We start from the raw sequence: 23,755 nt of genomic DNA, 5'->3' as shown, positions 1-23,755 counted from the left end.
GCGGGGGCACCAGACCAAGGAGGGGCGCTGGCCGCTGTCATAGGGGTGAGCCTCTGGTGGTTACTGAAGTTACTGAAAATTCTTTGCTCCTGCATGCTGCAGTCCTGCCCAGCGCTCGCACCCGCTGCCAGCGCCAGAGCTGCCGCTCGCACCGGCTGCTGGCGCCCCACACCAGTCCCGATTGTTCGGCGCCATCAGCGGGTGTGAGCAGCAACTGCCAGCCTTGATTGCCTCTGAGGGCTTTTCTACCCGCCCCCCTTGCTCCTGAGGGGCAGCTGGGGCAGCAGCCGCTGCTTGCACCCACTGCTAGCACCGGCCCCAATCTCTCTCCATCGTCAGTGGGTGTGAGCGGGGCTGGCACTGTCAGCACATGGGAGCGGCTGCAGTGGGAGCGGGGCTGCCAGCAGAGAGGGGACCGGGGACCGGGGCCCGCGGCAGGAGGGGCCGAGCGGTGGTGTGGCGGATGGACCGAGATCCACCCCTGTGCCTACTGCAGCCTCGCAGCCCACAGTTCCTTTCAAGGTGTACGAATTCGTGCACTGGGCCCCTAGCATGGAGATAAAAGCAAAATGAAAACAACCCTTCAGGGACAGAATATACCAGACATTTATTTTGGTATAAGTTCCTGAAGTTTCTTCCACTGACTTCATACTTACCAATGTAATGTTATAGTAGAAGAAAAACCTACAGTTAGGATAGGCAGTGAAAGGTACATGTTTGTGCCCTAGCTGGTTTGGTTCAGTGGATAGAGTGTCGGTCTGTGGACCGAAAGGTCCCAGGCTCGATTCCAGTCAAGGGCACATGCCCGGGTTGTGGTCTCGCGGGCTCGAACACCAATAGGGGGTGTGCAGGAGGCAGCTGATCAATGACTCTCTCTCATCATTGATGTTTCTATCTCTCCCTCTTCCTTCCTCTCTGAAATCAATGAAAATATATATTTTTTAAAAAGGTACATGTTTGGAATTTTCACTGTAGTTCAAAATACAAACAGTTGCAACAGAGAAATGCCTGACAGAATAACATATTAATAACAGTCTAATGAATAACATATCACTTCTGACAGAATAACTACCATTTATTTGCTTTAGATTTCATAAAGTTATTTTACTTGTCTCAATTGCTCAAGAGCTTAAATACATATTGAGTATTCATTATGGACTGGAATAAAAAGTAATAAAGCACATTCTTATCTTCAAAATGCTCAGAATCTGCTAATAGAAAATCATACTAACTTTTCTGTAATTTTAAGCTCTGTATAATAAAAAAAAAATACATGAATTATATAAATAAATAATAACAATAAAGTTTGATATTTGGACAACAGAAATATGTACAAGATAACAAAATAGAACAATACAGTGATTAACATTAGGGACCAGGAAAGAAGGCTGGTATAATGGAATACTTTACAGCAACTTTTGGTTTTAAAAAGTTATTTTTTTAAATTAAATCACAGGTAGCCATTTCTTGTATATCTATATTCTTTCAAAGATGTTCTAATGCACATATACACAAAAGGATATTCTGGGTGGTGCAAAAGTAGGTTTACAGTTGTGAGTACACGAAACAGAGTTTATTTTTATTATTTAATTATTGTATTACTAGAGGCCCAGTGCACGAAATTCATGCACAGGTAGGGTCCCTAGCGGCTGCTGGCTGCTGGCTGCTGGCCAGGGCTTCCCTTCCCCAGCTGCTGGCTGCCAGCCAGGGCCTTCCTTCATTCCACACCACCCCCTGGTGGTTAGTGTATGTCATAGCAAGCGATTGAACTCCAGTTTGGTTGAATTTCCGAGGGAACACTTTGCATGTTAGGCTTTTATATATATAGATTTTCCATACAAACAACTATAAATCTACTTTTGCCCCCGCTCTGTGTATATAAAACAAACATACATACATATTCCTTTTTTTCAAATGCTCACCCAAGGATATGTTTATTGATTTTTAGAAAAAGGGGAAGGGAGGGAGAAAGAGGCGGAGAAACATCGATGTGAGAGAAACATTAATCCGTTGCCTCTGAATGTACCCCTACCGGGAACTGAACCTGCAACCTAGGCATGTGCCCTACTGGGGAATCAAAACCACAACCTTTCAGTGTACAGGACGCCACTCCAACCAACTGAGCCACACCAGCCAGGGCCACACATTTTTTTCTCCCTCTTTTCATAAATGGTAACATATATTGCATACACACATTCATATACACACAGAGAATATGTATAAAATAAAATTCTATACCATGGAAATCATTCAACATCAATTAATAAAAAGCCTTTTTGTATTTGGGGGAGGGGGGAAGAGAGCTGAACATCATTCTATTGTGGGGCTATAGCATCATTTATTGAACCAATCTCCTGCTGTACTAATGAGCATTTTAAAAATTTCCAATCTTTTGCTATTAAAAACTGTTGCAATAAATAACCCTGTATACAAGCAACTTCATACATGTTAAACAGGTTTTTAAAGAGGATCAGAATGTTGCCAAGGAAAAAACAGGGTAAGATCTTACTGGCAGAGGAAATAACTCACAGACCCAAAGGTGTAAAACTGGAATTAAGTAGTTTGATGTTACTGGAATATAAAATCTGAAGTGGGAGAATGGCAATTGGGGACAAAGAAGGAAAAATAAACTGGACCCAGATTACTTGGTCTTAATTCTGTAGTATTTTAAAAAGGAGTGGGGCAAGATCAGATTTTTGCTTTAAAAAGACTTTTCTATGGAAACAACCCAAGTATTCATAAACTGATGGACAAATAAAATGTGCCATATCCACACAATCGAATATTCAGGAATAAAAAGAAATGCAATATCGATACATTCTACAACATGGATAAACTTTGAAAACATTATGCTAAGTGAAAAAGGCAGTATTTCACAAAAGACTACATATTTCATGACTTATATGAAATGCCCAGAATAAGCAAATCCACAGAAATAGAAAGCAGATTTGTGGCTGCCTAGGGCTGGAGAAGAGGGAGGGTTAAGGAGAAATGGGGAGGAACTGCTAACAGATATGGGTTTTGAGGGGATGGGTGATAGAAATATTTTAAAATGGTGGTAATGATTCATAGGTTTATAAATATACTAAAAACCACTGAACTGGGTACTTTAAATGGATGATTTCATGGTATGTAAATTATATCTCAGTAAAGCTGTTAAGTAAAATAGTTTTTCTAATGACTATGTAGAGAACAGATTTGAAAGGAGTCAAGACTGGAGGCAGAAAAATCAGTTAGGAAACATAACAGTCCAGGTGAAAGATAATGAGAGTCTAAGCTAAGACACAGGCAGTAGTGACAAAGAGGAGAGAAGGATTCAAGAGATATTTGGGAGGTAAGACCAATAGAATTTATTTGCTGACTAGATAAAGGGGTAATGGGAAAGGGATGAATCTTGAATTCCTGGCTTGAATGACTGGGTGAAGGATTGTTACTACCTATATTTCCTACTCATTTGAGGTAGGAAGTATAAAAAGAAGAGCAGATTTTGGATGAAAGATAAGTTCCATTTCAGATGTGTTGAGCTTGAGATGCCTGTAGGATATCTGGGTGAAATTGTTAAGTATATAGTTGTTTTGAGGTGCCTCGAGTTAGGGGAGAGACCTGGGGCTGTAGATTTGAGAGTCATGAGTGAAGAGGGGGTAGTTACTAGTAAAATATGAATTTGGATGTGACTGCTTGGGAGAGCATATAGAGTAAGCAAGGCATAGGCTAAGAATGCAACTCTGTATTTGGGAGCAGCCTAAGAATATGTGTAGGGAAAATTAATATTTTATTGAGCACTCTCTCTAGATGGTGGGCACACACAGTGCTAGGTGGTACGTTGTTTCAAAGCCTTTCCATCTTATTTAATCCTCATACCAATTTTACAAGTCAAAGCAATTGATAATGATCATTCCTAATTTATAGATTAGGAGACTGGAATGAGGGAACTACTAGTATTTTGTGCTAGGTATCAGAGCTGAAAGTGACTGTGCTGGAATAACTAGAATCTAGGTCTGATTCCAATGCCCAGACTCTCTTTACTGCTCGTAGACATGTAATTGATTACTAAAAAGCCAAACTTCAACGAGGTCATCAGAGTGATAATACATTATCAGGTAGGATAAAGAGAGGAAGCAAGGGGCTGACTTTATTTCCATGTTAAGATCTACCTTATCTTAAATAAATAGTAAGTTTTCTTTGTACAGTTTGGCAGCGCTCCGAAACCGCGATCCTGGGATTCGAAAAGGCAAATCCAGAATCTCCCAAGGGAAGGAATGAGGAACTCTATTATCAGTCTTCAGATCTTATGAATTTACATTCTTGCTGACAGAGCAGACCAGGACGCCTAAACTCGAGGGCCAGCTTTGTCAACAAGTTTCTCAGAAGGGGCAAGAACACGAGAGCGTTAGGCCTGGAGAAGAGGATAGTGTCCCAGGGATCCAAGGGGCACCACCACTCCCATTTCCAATACCCCCTGGGAACCCAGTCCAAGGGCTAGCACCCTCCCGGGCTCCCCTTACTCACTTTCTTGATATTGGATTTGGAGGCGGGATGAAAGTCCTTCTTGCACATGAAATTGGCGAAGGATTTCCCCATCTTGGAGGCTGAGCTGGAGAAAGCAGCCGCTAGGTCTGAGAGCAACGTAAACAAACTCTGCCGCCTAACCGGAACTGCGCGTCCCTTCACACTGGGCACTTCCGGGGTCAAAGGTGACGGCTTCCGGCAATTAATGCCTCTCCCTGACACTGAACGCTCCCTCCCCTTTTCACATTGCCCGGAGGCCAGGTGAGGGGCGTGCCGGGTGGAGGAGCCTACGTAGTAGAAGTGGGAAATGGGGAGACGGGAAAGATGGCTGGGTGGGATCCTGGGCCGCTGGGGGCCCGGGACACAGCTGCGCCGCCTCAGTTTCAACGCCCGCGATGGGGCGCGCAGTGCGCCCTGTGCGGCGGTTCTTTTACGAGATGTGTTTGAAGTTCGAGCTCTTGACCCTGGGAACTCTGACTCGTGTTAAACTTTTTTTGCACCAATTTTCTCACCTGTGTTATGGGAATAGTAGTTCTCACAATATGTAGCCCGTACGTGAGGTTTCTGAAAGCAGTTGGTGAACGAAAGCTTATAAAATAGGGTGTCAACGCTACCAGAGCGAGGACTGTTTTGTAGCCGTGGTGCAGAAAGATGTTCAATAAACATTTGTTGAATGATAATTACACACTAGGTGTTAGTAAGCCTCTACGGCTTCCCCTCGAGATGGGCTAGGTGCCTTCCTAACGAGGCTGCTTGTTGCCTTAGCTTCCCGTACAACCCCTTAGCTCAGATCTAGTGCAGCTTTATGGCCCTTGAAACTACAGGGTTTTGAGTGGACGTGGCTGCTATAGGGGAGCCACCAACCAATTTGAGGGTGTGTGTGTGTGTGTGTGTGTGTGTGTGTGATGCCTTCTGTGAGAAATGTACTCGTTTGCCAAGTGAATACAACAGCTTTCATTTGAGTGTCTTCTACGTTGTATGCACTGTGCAAAACACTTGACACATTGTCTTACTAATTTCTCATAATAGCCCTATGATATATTTACCAATAAGGCAGGAGGCCAGAGAGAAATAAACTGCTTTGGAACACGAAGGCCACCAAGGAATAAAGATCGAAATACACACAAAAAAGAACAGAAGCAATTGTGACCTCTCTCTTCCCATCACTGAGGAAAAGAGAAAAACTCAGGAGTTTCAGGCTGAATTTTTTTCTTATTTGAATCATTTTATCTTCTTTTTAATGAAACATTTATTAGATTTATATGTTTTTTAAGATGCCTGCATAAAGCTATTTTACGATTTGGACATTACACAGTAAAGGAAAGAAGGAAACTATGAAACAATGTGTTCATTTTGGCAGCAAAGTAAAAAGTATGAGACAAGTATTCTGCTAAAATTTAGGATTTTAAGATTTTTCCAAATTGCAAATGAAGAAATAATCTTGATATTGAATTCTACAACGAGGGTCTACAAGTTATGGACATGAACTTCCTCCTGGAAATATCAACAATTTTAAATTTTTTTTGTATTTGTCTGATTCAGTGAGTCTGTTTCAAAATGTCAGTCTTACCAGTATTTTAATCTGTGTATATTCTTCAACTCAAAGGAGACCCTTCCTCCTTCGTTTGAGGAAATAGTGGGTACACAATACTGAGACTTTTCTATAATATCTGATGATGAGAATACAAAGATTAATAAGACATGCTCTCAGCCCCCCAGGATCTCATAGTCCAATAAAGAGACATATATGTACATAAATATAGTAAAATAAGGTCTTTACAACAGTAGAACTAGGGATCCCCAAATATGGAAATAGTTAAAGATGACTCAGGGGAGACTTTAGGAGTAAAAGATTTTAGAGGGTAAAACTGACTGATGGATTAGAAGAAGGTACTTGTCATTGCCATTTTCTTATTGATTCTTGTACTACAAGATTCATTCCCAAGTCATTTTCTTACTGATTTTTGAACTACAGTACATGAAGTTTAAAACTTCAATGAACAGCTTTTATTAGATATGGCAGTAGTATCCCTTGGTCATTAAGTAAAACTTGCTGTTTTGTATATACTTAAAAATGCTTTTCTCTTTTTATTTTGAATCTTCTATATAATTTTCAGTTAGAAAAAATGGAACCTTGTTCCTGTGACACTTTTGTGGCATTACCTCCGGCAACAGTTGAAAATAGGATTATTTTTGGAAAAAATTCAGATAGACTCTGTGATGAAGTACAAGAGGTAGTTTATTTTCCTGCTGCAGTTCACGATAACCTCAGAGGACATCTTAAGGTAGGTGAAATACATATTTTGTTAGCAATATGTTTCTTTAAAAATATCATAAACAGTATTTTTCTATCATAAGCTAGCTATTTGGCAGATACTATAGAAGTTAAAAATTCAAGAATTGAAATTTGAAAAATAATTTGAATCAAAAGTAGACTGCTGGTCTTTTATTTTGTGATTTGGAGGAATCCGAAAAAAAACACAATAAATTAATTTTATTTGAATGCTTACTATATGTAAACCTGTTAGGGCAGGGATTTAAAACCTGCTGGCTGGTGTGGCTCAGTTGGTTGACCTTTCATCCTGTATACTGAAAAGTCACCAGATTGATTCTCTGTCAGGGCACATACCTAGGTTGTGGGTTCAATCCCCCGGCCAGGATGCATGCAGGAGGCAACCAATCAATGTTTCTCTTTCACATCTCTCTCTGTCTCCCTCTCCCTTCATCTCTCTCTAAAATCAAAATTTTTTAAAAAATGTTTAAAATCCTGCTGTCAAGCTTAGGATTTAGTAGAGGAATCAGACGTGTATGCTGTAGCTAACCCCATTATAAGGTCTGATGGTCTAGATATAAAATATAAGAGCAGCAAGCTGTGACAGCAGTAGAGAAAGAACAATTAATTCAGTCTAGGGATGAAGGAAGGAAGGCTTCACTAGGAGTTGGGGTTTCAGCTGGAGTTTGACAGACAACAAGGATTCTGATTGGTGTAGAATAGGAAAAGTCATTCGGATTCTGGAATAACAGTTTTATTACCTGGGAATAAAATTTTTATTGGCCCAGTGATAACACTAGCAACATGAATTTTGTGTAGTCATTTGGTAGAATACACATTAATTAAAGGGTTCTTTAAAATTTTTAATTAATAAATCTATTCAGCATGGAACTTTAAAAGTTTTACATTGTGCTTTGTTATAATTTTTTAGAGTTCATTGATATTCTAATACTAAAATATATTAAATGGTAGATATATTCTGTATACTAGGCCAGTTTTTCTTTTGCTATGACTACTTATTAATTTTGGGTCCATTTCCACTTTTGTCTCTTCATATTTAAGTCTAGCCTATGCTGTAAACTAGTGGTTCTCATTCTTTTCACTGCTGTGGACATAGTAGATGGGTGGGCTTCTATGGCAATACCCTGTGTATAAGAGCTACCATATGGGACTTACATCACTAACCAAGAAAGACTGTACATTAAGATTGAAAACTGCTTCCTTAAGCTTCAAATCACATACATCCTCCTTAACAAAATATTTAAAGTTTTCACAATTAGAAACTATCTCTCTCCTGAGCTTCTGTAGCTCCTCATCTTCATTTTTCTTTATGGCCCCCTATATTTTGTTATACCTTAGTTAATGTACATGTCTTAGTTTCTTGAAAGCAAAATCTGTAACTGATGCATTTCTTAGCAGAGTGCTTTATAATAGATGCTCAGCAAGTATTTGGTTTTTTAAAAAAATACATTTTTATTGATTTCAGAGAAGAAGGGAGAGGGAGGGAGAGAGAAACATCAATGATGAGAGAGAATCATTGATCGGCTACCTCCTCCTAGGGATTGACCCTGAACCCAGGATGTGCCCTTGACCAGAATTAAACCTGGGACCCTTTGGTCCGCAGGCCGATGCTGTATTCGCTGAGCCAAACTGGCTAGGGCTCAGCAAGTATTTGAATGAATAAATGCTTCAGGGTCAATTCTGAATATGTTTTATGGGTAATGCCATATTCTAATTTAGTTATTCCAATTTAGTTATTCTTCATTTATCTCATGGTTGTATTTTCCAGTTGATTTTTAAGATCCTGGACTTGGACAATTTATATTTTTTTGGTTTTATGGTTGTTGCTATGACTTTCTTTACAGTGTACGTACATAGAAATTGATCAAGTCCCTGAAACATATGCTGTTGTTCTCAGTCGCCCAGCTTGGTTGTGGGGCGCAGAAATGGGAGCCAATGAACATGGAGTGTGCATTGGAAATGAAGCTGTTTGGGGAAGAGAAGAAGTTTGTGATGAAGAGGCGCTACTGGGCATGGACCTTGTCAGGTTATTTTTCTGTTGTATTTTTTGAACTATAGAACTTGTCTAAAATTTAAATTTTGGTGTAACTCTTACATATTTTGTTTTTATATTTTTTTCTTTTGTTTGGACTTTGATACTTTATAGTGTGTGCCAAAAATGCTTTAGAAGTACTAGCATGTAGTTTAAAGACCCTCAAATATCATTAATTGGGAGAGGCTAAGAATTGATAATCATGATTCATTGGAAGTACCTAACATATTTTACCAGACCATAACTAATTCTCACAGTAACTTCAGATGAGATACCTGAACATCAGAGATCAAGTAACTTGCCAATAAATTACCAACTTGGAATTTGAACATTGATCTGTTTGACTCCAAAATCATTGTTTTCAATTCCAAACTGACTTCAGGAGGAATAGTTTTGAAGTTGGATTTCAGTTTATCTGTTAACTTGAAGTAATTTTTATTTGAATACAACCACAAAATCTCATGTGCATAAAATTATTTAAGCAAAACAATGGAAATTTAACCTGAGAAGTTTAATATTTTTATTTTAGACTTGGCCTTGAAAGAGCTGATACAGCTGAAAAAGCTCTCGACGTCATTGTTGATTTATTAGAAAAATATGGCCAGGGTGGAAATTGTTCAGAGGATGGTATGGCATTTAGCTATCACAACAGTTTCCTGATAGCTGATAGGAAGGAAGCCTGGATTCTGGAGACTGCAGGGAAGTACTGGGCAGCAGAAAAAGTACAAGGTATGGATAACTTTTCCTCATTTGTTTTACAATTAATAAATACTCCCTTAATTGCAGAAGTTGCATGTAATTGTCTTTCAAGATTTATAATTCAGTGCAATGAAGGGTTGAACTACAGGAGAAATGCAACAATTTTAAAGAACACACAATGAAAGAGCACTACAAAGAGCTTTCTTGAAGGGGAGAAAACAGTGATGTTACTTTTTTCATAGATATAATATAAATTTTAAATAGCCGCTACATATTTTCTGTACAGTAGCTCTTGGCTGTTTTATAATGTTTTCTACTTTTTAATAATCTCTTTCCATTTTTTTTCTCTTTTAATTTTGGGCTGAATTCCAAAATTTCATAATGTCTGGGTATGAAGGTGAAAAAGGGGAGTGGTAGTAGGGTGGGCATGGATGTCTGTGGGCTAGTGGTTAGAAAGAATATGTTGATGCAATAGTAAAGCATTATAGTAAAAGAACACAATTTAATTGTCTTAGAATGCTTTTCTTTGTTTTCCATGGTTTCTTTATGAACATATATTCCTCTCATTATTCAAGTGAGAAAATCCAGATAGGTGAATTACTCAAGGCAGTGAATGAAAAACTTAGAATTTAAATCTTTCCATCCTGACTCTCCATTCAGTGTTCTTTCATTAGAGTACAGTCTGTGCTCAAGCGTGATCACATACTTCTCGTGCACTTATGTCCTGGATCTCATGGTTTTACAAGGGAGATAAGATACACATGTGAAAATATTAAATGGTGTATGCATGATACAAACATAGATACTGTAAACATTTAGAGAAAGTAAAAGTCACTGTGAGCCAGAGGAGTTCAGAAAGGCTTTATGAAGGTAGCCTCAAGCTTTGGAGGATTTGGATGTTATTTTTCACAAAAGATCATTGCCAGTTCTTTTGATGGACATTTTATATTTTGCATGTATGTTTACTAATACAACAGTAAAAAAACAGTACATATAATTGAATTTAAACTATTTTTCTTATTGTAATAACTAGTGGCCTGATTGTACCATTAAGCACTTTTTATTTTATTAAATGTGCCACTTGCAAGAGAGAAATGAATAAATATTCTTTTGAAAAATATAGGCCCAGCAAGCCATCTAGTATGAACATTATCATTGGGTTTAATTATCCAGCTCTAAAATAACTTTGCCCACTGGTTTCTCTTCCTTACTAAATGATCCCAAGAACTAAAGAATTAAACTAGGGAATTAGATATTAGATGGAAAACTCTTCTTTTCTGTATTTGTTCTGTCATGACTTAAGTCTAGTTTGTGGAGAGAATATATCAAGTATGACTGCATTAGAATAATTTAATTGATTTCTACTTGGCAGACTGTAATTATAAATCTGTCTAAAACACTATCAATTTTCATTTATCATGATACATTTCATTCATTATGATCTCTTTAGCACAGGCTTTTATTATTTCTTCTATTTTGTGTTTTAGTTGAACATTTTGTTTAACTTAGTGCCATGATATTTTTGGAAGACATATATTTCTGTGCTAAACTTATTTATGACTATTTTTTAAAAACTAATTTATGCTAAAGTATATAAAAAAGTCTCAAAAGCCAACAGTAAAAAAAAACACAATCCAGTTAGAAAAATGGGCAAAAGACATGAAGAGACATTTCATCTAAAGGGATATTCAGATGTCAAAAAAGCACATGGGAGAAAAACACATGAAATGATGTTCAGTATTATTATCCATTAGGAAAGAGAAACTAAAATCACAATGATATGTCACTATACCCCTGTCAGAATGACTAAAATAAAAAATGACACCACCAAATGCTGGTAAGAATGTGGAGACTGGATCATTGATACATTGCTAGTAAGAATGTACAGCTACTCTGGATAACAGTTTGGAAGTTTAAAAAAATCTAAACATGAAACTATCATAAAACCTAGCAATTGAAATATTGTGCATTTGTCCCAGAGAAATAAAAACTTACATTCGCACAAGAACCTGTATATGAATATTTACAGCAGCTTTTTCCATGACAGCCCCAAACAGATGTCCTTTAACTTGTGAATGGCTAAATAAACTGTAATATGTACATATTATAGAATACTACTCAGCAATAAAAAGGAATGAATTGTTGATACATGTAATAACCTGTATGAATCTTTAGAGAATTACCCTATATAATAAAAGGATAATATGCAAATTGACCCTAACGGCCTCTCCCGCCTTCTCGGCAGCGCTAAGGATGTCTGACTGTGGCTTAGACCCGCTCCCCCTGGGGAGTGGGCCTAAGCCGGCAGGTGGACATCACCTGAGGGGTCCCAGACTGTGAGAGGGCACAGGCTGGGCTGAGGGACCCCCCCCAAGTGCATGAATTTTCATGCACCGGGCCTCTAGTACTGAATAAAAAAACCCAAAAGGTTATATACTATAGGATTCTATTTATATAACACTAGAGGCCCGATGCACAAAATTCGTGCAAGGGGCTCGGCCCTGGCAGCTGTAGCTTCAGTCCAGAAGGTCATCCGGAAGAATGTCCAGAAGGTCATTTGGCTGTCTGGTCTAATTAGCATATTACGCTTTCATTATTATAGATTATTATAGATTCTTAAATGACAGTTGTAGAAATGGATAACAAACTAGTGGTTGCCTGGGGTTAATGAGATGCTGGGGATGGGAGACGAGTGTGGCTATAAAAGGGCAACTTGAGTGATCCTTTTGGTGATGAAAATATTCTACATCTTGACTTTATCAGTACCAGTATTTTGGTTGTAATATTATACAGAAAGTTACATTGTGGGGAACTGGGTAAAGTATACACAGGATCTGTCTATTGTGACAATTGCATGTGAATCTATATCTCAAAATAAAAAGTTTAATTTAAAAAGCAATTTATCTTTTTGAATATGTAATAGATGCATATGGTACAAATTTGAAGACTATATTTACATTTAAATTGTGATTGTGATTCATAATGTACAGAAAGCTACATTACATTAAATATCGCTTTTTTTTCTCCCTTCACCTTTTCTTCTTTGAAAAAAGAGGGAGTTCGTAATATTTCTAATCAGCTTTCTATAACGACCAAGATTGATCGGGAACACCCAGACATGAGAAACTATGCTAAGCAGAAAGGTTGGTGGGATGGTAAAAAGGAGTTTGATTTTGCAGCAACATATTCTTATATTGACACAACCAAGATGACAATTTCACCAGGCAGATACTGTGAAGGCTACAAACTTCTGAATAAACACAAAGGTAATTTTATCATTTAAATAATATCAAAATGAAAAATTATATTTTTGTGTAGGTATAGTATGGGTATAATAAAATATTTTTTGAGGAATTATTCTTAGTAACGATGTAATTTTATTAAACTAAAAACATTGTGATATTACAAGCTATTTTTTAAGATGAGTGAAGCATTATATATAGTAGGTCCTCAGGTTACATCAGAGATCTGTTCCATGGCGCAGCATAACGTGATTTTCACGTAAGTTGGAACCCACCTACATAAGCACCTACGTCACTCACATGGAGCACATACACAGCAGTAATGAAGTGAAACAGTAAAAAAAATTTGAAAGATAACAATTCCTGACCTTTACTTGTGGTAAGTAAATAATAAAAAACATAAAGTACATATGTACATATGTCGAAATGACAGAACTTTTTTTTTTATAAATACTGTAAATGGGAGATGGCCATGTAACCACGAAACGATGCATCGAGTCCGACGTAACCCGAGGACTGCCTGTATAGCTAAGTTCAAACATAAGAAGAGGAAATCACTAGGTACCAAAAATGAGGGGAGAACCCATTATGTTAGCAAGATTTGAGATGTCTTATTCCCATACAGCACTCTTCCTCTCTGTGTCAAAGGTGGGGATTCTGGACCAGGTATAAGCCTTAGAGGCTAGTTTTAACATCTATGAGAATGTAGGTGTGTAAGTGAAAGACCCATTTGGAGAGCAGGAACTGGACTCTTACCAAAATTATAGTATGAAAAATGCTACTCTGCTCCCTACCCAGAGTTCTAGCCTGGAATTGTGCTGTCTGCTGTCTTAGACTTTGGGTCAAGTCCTTGTGAGAGATTGAACGCTGAGCTACATATATTTTTGTAGGCACAGCAGGGGCAACCTGTGCTATCCTGAGAAACAAACACTGGTTTGGAAGCAGTAAAGCACACAGGATTCCAGCATATCTATATCTCTGTACTCTCTATGAGAATATTTGATATGACAAATATTTAGTTTTTTACTCAGATTTTCCATCCAAATAGTAAACCTATAATGAATCTATATGTAGCTGCCATTGAAAACATTTAAGCTTCATGGGCATTTAGATGAATGGTTGTAATTTCTATATTTACTATGGATAATTTCTGTTGTTGTGTCCTGAAGTTAACTGATATATTCATCTGCATTATCTAACCTGCTGTTAATCTCATGTGGTGACATTTTCATATTGTAGTTTTCATCTCTACATGTTTTATTTGGTTCTTTTTATATATCTCCCATTACTTTATTCATTATCTTCGTTTTTCTTGAAATCCTTGAACATATTCAGCATCTTGGCCTGCAAACTCCATTATCTCTGTAATTTATGGGTCTGTTTCTGTTTTTGTTTTTCTTCTGGTTTTGGGTCACATTTTCCTGCTTATTCATATATTGAATTTTTAAAAAATATTCTTTATTGATTTTTAGAGAGAGAGGAAGGGAGAGGGAGAGAGAGAAACATTGATGCAAGAGCAAAACCTTGATCTGTTACTCTTGCATGCCCCCTACTGGGGATTGAACCTGCAACCTGGACATGTGCCCTGACTGGGAATCGAACCCCAAACCTTTCCATGCCTGGGATGAAACCCAACCTATTGAGTGATACCAACCAGGGCAGAAGTAAGTCTTGATTTAGCAGACTGTTTGTTCTCAACCTGCTAACTTTATCCCCTAGTGGGCAGCTCAAATTTCAGTTCAGTTCTTTTATTTTTAGCTGATCTGCCCTACACAGATCAGATAAGATGTGGGCAGAGTTTTTTACACTGAATTTTGTGGTTCCTCTCTTTAACTTTCACCTTTATGGTATTCCCCCTTCACTTCCTAGTGCCTGTGGCTGACTTCTGGTTCTTCAGGCCAGAAAGACTGTTTTCTATGGCTACCTGCCTAGTATTGCTCAGCATTGACTGTGGGCTAAAGCTGTAACAGAAAAGGGAAACACCCTGAACATTATCTCATCTTCCAAATGTCACCTCCCCTACAGAATCTTTCTGCTTTTGTTTGCTCTGAAGAGCCTTTGGGTAGTTGTTTTTCTGCATTTTATTCTGAGTGTATAGTTATTTGAGAGAGGGCTGGTCTGGTGGGAGCTTACTCAGCCAAATTAAAGCAGAACTCTTTCCCATGCCATTTAATATTCTATGGCATTCTTTTACTTGTAAAAATAAATATATGCACATGATTAAAAATTCAGAGGTCCATAAGAGTATACAGTGAAGTCTCTGCCTCCTACCCTGTCCCTAGATATCAGTTCTTTTCCCAGAGGCAATTCCGTATTATTCTTCCAGAGATGATGTATGCTTAATGAAACAAATATGTTTATGCATTCTTTTCCCTCTCAGTTTTTTTTACAGACACAGTAGCATGACACACACTTTTATGCACTCACTTTTCTTTAGCAATATATAATGTAGCTTTTTCTACTTTAATACATACAGAACTTTAGTTTTTAGACAGATGCATAGTATTCTATTATTTTGATATGTTGTTTATCTCCATATGGTTGCATTTTAACCATTATATAGTAAAGATTGATTTATAAATCATACTTTAGTTAACAAAAGTTCCTGTTATTTAGGTTGTTTTCAGTTTTTCATTACTGGAAATTTATAGCTTACACTAGTGGCATGGTGCACCAAATTTGTGTACATTAAAAGGGAATTAATTAGAGGAAATATTTTAATATTGCTATTTACCCTTTCTCTATAATAGAAGTGTCAGAGATGAAAGAAAATTAGTAAAATGTATATGAAAATCTTCCTCCTGTCAGAGTCTGGGTGCACCACAGGAACCAGAGTCAAGTCCCCACGCACCCATGTGCGCCTCGAAATCATGCGAGACCCAGACCCAGACCTGGCTGGCCCCACCCCCAGTGGGCTAGATCCAGACCCAGCCGGCCCCACCATCGTCAAGCCTCGCGGGGTGGGGGACGCAGCCTCAGGTCGCCTGGTCCGGCACTGGGCCAAGGGGCGTGGCCTGAGGTCCCCTGTCAAGCCCTGCCAGGTGGGGGACGCGGACTCAGGTCCCCTGGCCCGGCACTGGGGCGGGGTGCGCGGCCTGTGGTCCCCCAGCCTGGGGCAGGGGGCACGTCTTGAGGTCCCCATAAAGCCCTGCCGGACTGGGGGGGCATGGCCTCAGGTCCCCTGGCCTGGTGCCAGGGTAGGGTGCATGGCCTGAGGTTCCCTGTCAAACCCCACCAGGCTGGGGGCATGGCCTCAGGTACCCTGTCAAGCCCTGCCAGGCGGGGGGTGCACCCTGAGGTCCCCTGTCAAGCCCCACTGGGCGGGGGGCACGGCCTCAGGTCCCATGGCCTGGCACTGGGGCGTGGGGTGCAGCTTCAGGGTCCCTGGCCTGGTGCCGGGGCGGGAGGCATGGCCTGAGGTCCCCCGTCAAGCTCCGCCAGGCGGGGGGTGCAGCCTGAGGTCCCCTGTCAAGCCCTGCCTGGTGGGGGGTGTGGCCTGAGGTCCTCCAGCCTGGCACCAGGGCGGGGGCGCAGCCTGAGGTCCCCTGTCAATCCCCACCAGGTTGGGGCACAGCCTCAGGTCCCTGCTGATTGCTTGTTAAGGCTTGTTACGGGAACTCAGCCTCAGCTGTGGATGCAGCCATCTTGTGTTATGGGATCCCTGCCTCTGCTGTGGGTGGGCGCAGTCATCTTGTTACAGTGTGACGGTCAATTTGCATATTCCCTATTTATTAGATAGGATATCATGCCTCACATCCATAATTATTTTTGTAGAATATGTTTCTAGAAATATAATGTGGGGTCAGAGCATTTGCATGTTTTATGGCTTTCAAAACACATTGACCACTAGAAAAGTTCAATCAATTTAAATTTTCACTAGCAATATTTAAATGTCTATTTTCTAATATACTTAACAATATAGAATATTTTTGCTCAACCTTGATAATTTTGTAGGAAGAAATGGCATGCTATTGTTTAAATATATATTTCTTTGTTTTTTAAAAAATCTTTATTCAGATGATTACAATTGTTTCTCCTTTTTCACCCAATAGCTCCCCTCCACCCGGTTTTCACCCCACCTTCTGCCCTTACCTCCCCCCCGCACTGTCCTCATCCATAGGTGTATGATTTTTGTCCAGTCTCTTCCTGAACCCCCCCATACCCCTTTCCCACTGAGAATTATCAGTCCACTCCCTTTCTATGCCCCTTATTCTATTATATTCACCAGATTATTCTGTTCCTCAGGTTTTTAATTCACTTGATTTTTAGGTTCACTTGTTGATAGATATGTATTTGCTGTTCATAATTTTTATCTTTACTTTTTTCTTCTTCCTCTTCTTTAGGAATACCTTTCAGCATTTCATATAATACTGGTTTGGTGGTGATGAACTCCTTTAGCTTTTTCTTATCTGTGAAGCTCTTTATCTGCCCTTCAATTCTGAATGATAGCTTTGCTGGGTAGAGTAATCTTGGTTGTAGGTTCTTGCTATTCATCACTTTGAAAATTTCTTGCCACTCCCGTCTGGCCTGCATAGTTTCTGTTGAGAAATCAGCTGACAATTGTATGGGTGCTCCCTTGTAGGTAGTTAACTGTTTTTCTCTTGCTGCTTTTAATATTCTCTCTTTGTCTTTTGCTCTTGGCATTTTAATTATGATGTGTCTTGGTGTGGTCCTCTTTGGATTCCTTTTGTTTGGGGTTCTGTGGGCTTCCTGGACTTGTAAGTCTATTTCTTTCATCAGGTGGGGCAAGTTTTCGGTCATTATTTCTTCAAATAGGTTTTCAGTATCTTGCTCTCTGTTTTCTTCTGGCACTCCCATAATTCTGATGTTGGTATGCTTGAAGTTGTCCCAGAGGCTTCTTACACTATCTTCAACTTTTTGGATTTTTTTTCTTTTTGCTTTTTCGGTTGAGTTTTTTTTGCTTCTTTGTATTTCAATTCTTTGACTTGATTCTTGTGTTCCTCTAGTCTGCTGTTGGGTCTCTGTATAATATTTTTTATTTCAGTCAGTGTATGTTTAATTTCTAGTTGGTCCTTTTTCATATCTTCGAGGGTCTCGTTATATTTATCGGCCTTTTCTAGGATATTCTTGAAAAGCCTTATAACCGTGGTTTTGAACTCTATATCCAGTCATTTGTTTTCCTCCATTTCTTTCGTTTGTGATCTGTTTCTTTGTCGCCGCATTTTCACTGCTTCCCTGAGTTGGTAGGGTAGCTTTGTGTGCTAGGTTTCCTATATGGCCCAGTGGGTCGGCCTCCCCAGTTAACCTGAGGTGGATACTCTTGGTGCACCCCTTTGTGGACTGTGTGTACAGCCTTTTTGTAGTTAAGTATTGATTGTTGTTGGTATCACTGGGAGGAATTGACCTCCAGGCCAGTTGGCTGTGAGGATCAGCTGTGTCTACACTGGGAGAAGTTCGGTGCTGGAGACAGCCTTATAGGATTAGACTTGCCAAATTGCAAAAGCCTCTGTGCTCAGCTTGGATGGGGTGGAGTCTCAGGGCGGAACAGACAGTCTTAGCTTCCCGTCAGCCTTGCCCTTGCGCGCGCGCGCCTCCAGACCCCTGCCTTCCCCGGCTCCCGAGTCTCCGCCCAAGAGTCCAGATTCCGCCCTCAAGAGCGTGGGTCCCCAGGGCTTCGCCTAGAACTGGGGTTCAGTACAGTCAGAACTGGGGCTCTGTGCAGTCAGGAGCTTCCGACTCCCTTCCACTAGGGATAGCCTGTGGCAACCTCTGCAGTCTTTGTGCATGCGTGCTTCCAGACCCCTGCCCTCCGGGGCTCCCCCTTGTCCCCCCCGGGTCTCCCCTGTGTCTCCGAGTCTCCGGGTGCCTTTCTCTCTACCTGACCGTCCAGACTTCCCATGTATGAGCCTGGGTCCATGGGGTTTCACCCAGAACTGGGGTTCAGTGCATTCGGAACTGGGGTTCAGTGCAGTTAGGGGCTTCCTTCCCCCTCCTGCCAGAGAAAGTCAGCCAGGCTCTCAGCCACCCTTCCTCTTTGCGTGCACAAAGCCCCTTTGCCATACCTCCAATTCTCTGTGAGCTTTTCTCTTTCCTTCTAGTTGTAGAATTTCCACTCAGCCAGCTTTCCTGTGGTTCTGGATGGTGTCCGTTTTGTCTTTTAGTTGTAGTTTTGAAATTGTGGTGCGAGGCAGCAGTTTAGGTGCTTACCTATGCCGCCATCTTGGTTTCTCCTATTTCTCTTTTTTTTTTTTAACACATATTTTATTGATATTAGAGAAGGAAGAGGAAGAGAGAGATAGAAACATCAATGATGAGAGAGAACCATTGATTGGCTGTCTCCTGCACGACCCGTACTGGGGATCAAGCCCACAACCCAGGCATGTGCCCTTGACAGGAATTGAACCTGGGACCTTTCAGTCCGCAGGCCAGTGCTCTATCGAGCCAAATCAGCTAGGGCTATATTTCTCTTTTCAGCATGATTCGACGTATGCTTATTGAAACTTAGTAATTTTTAAATAAATTGCCTGTTTATCCTATATAATAAAAGGCTAATATGCAAAACGACTGGTCACTATGATGCGCACTGGCCACCAGGGGACAGGCACTCAACATAGGAGCTGCCCTCTGGTGGGAGTGCCGCTCAGCCAGAAGCTGGGCTCACGGCTGGCGAGCGCAGCGGTGGTGGCGGGAGCCTCGCCTGCCTCTGTGGCAGTCTGACATCCCCCAAGGGCTCCCAGACTGCAAGAGGGTGCAGGCTGGGCTGAGGAAACCCCAAGTGCATGAATTTAGTGCACTGGGCCTCTAGTCTATATATATATATATATATATATATATATATATATATATATATATATAAAAGCCTAAGCGACTGTTATGACCAGACACCCAGACAACTGGCTAGTAGCTATGACACACACTGACCACCAGGGGGCAGACACTCAACGTGGGAGCTGCCCCTTGGTGGTCAGTGCACTTCTATATATAAAAGCCTAAGCGACTATTACAACCAGATACCCAGATGACTAGCCAGTAGCTATGACTCATACTGACCACCAGGGGCAGACGCTCAACACGGGAGCTGCCCCCTGGTGGTCAGTGCACTCTCACAGCCAACCTCCCGCGGTTCCTCCCCCTGGCAAGATGGCCCTGATCGGCCCTGATTGTCAGCCAGGCCGAGGGACCCACCCATGCATGAATTCGTGCACTGGGCCTCTAGTTAATACACATTTTCCCATTTTTATATTCCATTACTACTGACTCTTAAAAAATAATTTCAATAATTCCTTTGTCCCTTTCTTACCTAATAATTCCAGAAAAATAACTTTTATTTAAAAGATTACTGGGTGGCAGATAACTGCTAAAAGGATTAGTTCACTAATGAGAAAATGTGATATATCCTCCTTCATTTGAAGGATAAACCAGTTCTATAAATCACTCAGAAAGCAACTACTCAGAGATAGACCAGTCAATGATCGATAGTTGCTCTCCAGAAATTCATTAAACAAATTAATGATATGTTAGTTATTTGGTATGACAGAAAAAAATTTGTGACAGAATGTTTCTAGAATGCTTTAACATAATTGTTTTTAAAGTATTTAATACCTTACTTATATTTTAATTTCCAGAAGAATGTCTTATCATTTGAAAAGTTTTCTATAAAGTTTCTAAGTGTTAGCTTATCATTTTATAACTAAGTTATATAAACTATCTTTTTTTCATGTGGATAGCTGTGTAGAAAATGCTAAAATATGTTATTCTAATTCTAATTTTAAATTTATTAATTGTAAAAGTAGAGACAGGCATAGCAGTTGCAGCAACACCTACTTACATTTGTTAAAAACATATCAAGGGCTAGACACTGTGCTAAGCGAATATATTATCATCTTTAAGCAACTGTGTGAAGTAGGTATTATTGCCATTTTACAAACTATAAAAAGGTGATCTTCATTTATCTCCCTATGAAACTTTAAAAAAATGGACTCTTTCTTGTCCTTATATTCCTCTCAGTACCTAGTCTTGCACTAGTATGTTGTGTGTACTTAATGTCTTGATTAAATTTTAAAAGGATTCAATTAAATTATAACTTGTAGATTGTTTAACAAAGATTACCGTTGTGTACTTTTTTGGCAATAAACTGAAATCCTTAGGACATAAAATTAGCAGGCCTTTTTTAAAAAATGAAGAACCACACATTTTTAAAGTGGAGAGGAAAATGTCAAGAAATCCTAAGGTTTCCTTAATAAAAATTTGAAAAAAAAAAAAGAATTCTAAGGTTTATGGTAATTAAACAAAAGGAAGAAAAAGTAGAAACAATTACAAATTAATTAGTTACTGAGTCATAATAATTGATTCTGTTTTCCTTAACTATAAAATAACTGAATAATATATTTGAAATGCATATATGATAATAGTAATAGATGCATCAGACATGAAATTTATTTTTTCCTCCCAAGTTTGAATTTCAGTTCAGCTTTTTGTGCTTTGCCAAAAGAATAAATGTCTTTCCAGTACTTTTATGGAAAATTGTCTACTTGTACATTATGGTTAATTTTTTCCTATGATTTTTCTAGATGGAAGAGCTTACCTCTCTTCTTTCCAACTGTCCCTGACTGATAGCTATTAACTGTGCTGCATGTATATCCAAATTGCATCTATATTCACTCATGTATTTTAAATAACTAGTTTAAATTGCAGTGAAATTGTACCCTGTGTTTTGCATTCATTTGAGTGAACCCTGCCACTGAAGCCTCAATACTTATTCAATGCTTGCTAGTGAATTACTTATAGCTATCCTACTCAAGTGAGATCATGTAAATCCTCCTTTCATTTTGAGAATTGTAGGTTTTGAATACAGAAAACATTTTCATAATACCTATATTATGACAGTGTTATGGTTCTGACACTGTTTTCATTAAAACTTGCCACTTAAGGAATTTAGATTTGAATCATTTTAAAATCTCCCTAGGTGCAGCAGCTATGTGTCTGCTAGGTGTGGATGATAGGCTTTTGCTTTATTGTTTAGTTTTAAATTAAGGCTTGTTTTTATATCCACTTTTTTTCCTCCGGCATTTTTTTCAAATTTAACAGAAATATATTGCTCCTATAACAAGTTATAAATTACTTTTCTTGAATTTGAAATCATTGCTGTACTATGGAGAAACTGAAAATTTTCTATTATAAAGCAGTTGGCCCTGGCTTATGTGGCTCAGTTGGTTGGAGCATCATTCCCTACACTAGAAGGTAGTGGGTTAGATTCCTGGTAAGGGCACATACCCAGGTGGAGGGTTCAGTCCCCAGTAAGGATGTGTGTGGGAGGCAACAGATGGATGTTTCTCACATCCATGTTTCTCTCTCCCCCTTCCTTTCTCTGAGATCAATAAAAAACAAATAAACATCACACATTAGGTTTATCAGACACAGACTTTCAAATTGGTATGTTTTGTATGTTCAAGAAAATTAGATAAAAAGGAGGAGAATTGCATCAGAGTACTGGAATCTATAAAAGAGAACAAATGGAAATAATCCTATATAATAAAAGCCTAATATGCACATCAACTGAATGGTGGAATGACTGGTCATTATGACATGCACTGACCACCAGGGGGCAGACACGCAACACAGCCGCTGCCCCCAGCCTGCAGACCCCAGGCCAGCCAAGGCGGGGACCCACTGATTACCCCACCAGTCGTCCCGCAGAGGGAGGCGACCAGTGGCGGCAGCAGGGTGTGGGCCCAGCGAACAGGTGGCGCCAGGCTGGCCAAGGCAGGTTCCAGAGGGGGCCCCCCAGTCACCCTGCCGGTTGCCCCACAGATCAGCCCTGATCTCTGGCCAGGCCTAGGGACCCTACCCATGCATGAATTTCATGCACCGGGCCTCTAGTAGAATTATAAAGTAATAATAACTGAAATGAAGAACTAAATAGATTGGCTTAACAACAAATTAGACATAATAGAAGGAAAAAAATAGTGAACTGGAAGATTAGTAGAAAAGAACTTAATGAAAACAGAGATATAAAAGTTTAGAAAATATAGACAAAGGTGTGAGAGGCATATGGGACTCTGTGAAAAGGTTTCCTATATGTGTAGTGGAAGTCCCATTAGAAAAAGTGAGCGGGAATATGGAGGGGCAAAAGCAATATTTTAAAAGATACTGGCTAAGAGTTTCCCCAAACTATTTATCTAGAGGATTGTCAATTTTATTGATCTCTTCAAAGAACCAGATTTCTGTTTTATTGATTTTTCTCTATTTCTGCTTTCAATTTCATTGATTTGTGCTTTTATTTTTATTATTTCCTTCCTTATGCTTGCTTTGGGCTTATTTTGCTCTTTTTCTAGTTTATTAAGGTGGAGCTTAGATTACTGATTTCCACATTGCTTTTCTCTCTGGATATCTATACTAATAAAAGGGTAATATGCAAATTGGTCACAACACCCTCACAGTAACAACCGAACAGCAGGCTGGGTGGGGCGACAAGGCCAGCAGAGGGGTTAGCGAGGGACGACCAAACAACTGACAAGCAGGCTGTGTGGGGCGACCAGGTGGGCAGGGGGGTTAGCGAGGGACAACCAAACGACTGACCAGCAGGCTGTGTGGGACGACCAGGCCAGCAGGTGGGGCAGTGAGGGGCGACCAGGCCAGCAGGTGGGGCAGTGAGGGGCGACCAGGCCAGCAGAGGGGGGCAGTGAGGGGCAACCAGGCCAGCAGAGGGGGGCAGTGAGGGGCAACCAGGCCAACAGGCGGGGCAGTTGGGGGTGACCAGGCTGGCGGGGGGGCAGTTGGAAGCAACCAGGCCAGTAGGGGGCAGTTAGGGGCAATCAGGCTGGCAGGCAGAGGCGGTTAGGGATGATCAGGCTGGCAGTGGGGGGCAATTAGGGGCAGTCAGGCAGGCAGGTAGGTGAGCAGTTAGGAGCCAGCAGTCCTGGATTGTGAGAGGGATGTCTGACTGCTGGTTTTGGTCCGAAACCGGCAGTCGGACATCCCCCGAGGGGTCCCGGATTAGAGAGGGTACGGGCTGGGTTG

General features: G+C 40.2%; 2 protein-coding genes across 4 annotated transcripts in view; one reads left to right on the top strand and one right to left on the bottom strand.

The window, feature by feature from the left end:
• CIRSR (corepressor of RBPJ and splicing regulator) overlaps positions 1 to 4,670 on the bottom strand; it is a 32,804-nt gene extending 28,134 nt beyond the window's left edge. Inside the window, 1 exon segment of the mRNA XM_080668197.1 lies at positions 4,510 to 4,670. Within this exon segment, the coding sequence (XP_080524323.1) occupies positions 4,510 to 4,581 (72 nt within the window). The 5' untranslated portion in view covers positions 4,582 to 4,670.
• The window catches only part of SCRN3 (secernin 3), a 71,816-nt gene that overhangs the window by 40,982 nt on the left and 7,079 nt on the right, over positions 1 to 23,755 (top strand). Inside the window, exons 1-5 of one of the 3 annotated variants that reach the window (XM_080668194.1) lie at positions 4,675 to 4,770; positions 6,627 to 6,794; positions 8,647 to 8,828; positions 9,364 to 9,563; positions 12,587 to 12,799. In XM_080668194.1, the coding sequence (XP_080524320.1) occupies positions 6,636 to 6,794; positions 8,647 to 8,828; positions 9,364 to 9,563; positions 12,587 to 12,799 (754 nt within the window). In that variant the 5' untranslated portion in view covers positions 4,675 to 4,770; positions 6,627 to 6,635. Of the gene's footprint in view, positions 1 to 4,674; positions 4,771 to 6,626; positions 6,795 to 8,646; positions 8,829 to 9,363; positions 9,564 to 12,586; positions 12,800 to 23,755 lie in introns of those variants that run through there. The other 2 variants (XM_080668195.1, XM_080668193.1) reach the window with 2 other exon arrangements.

This window comes from Plecotus auritus (assembly GCF_963455305.1).
Source record: "Plecotus auritus genome assembly, chromosome: 5".
Lineage (NCBI taxonomy): Eukaryota > Metazoa > Chordata > Mammalia > Chiroptera > Vespertilionidae > Plecotus > Plecotus auritus.
This window is presented reverse-complemented; position numbering and strand designations above follow the sequence as displayed.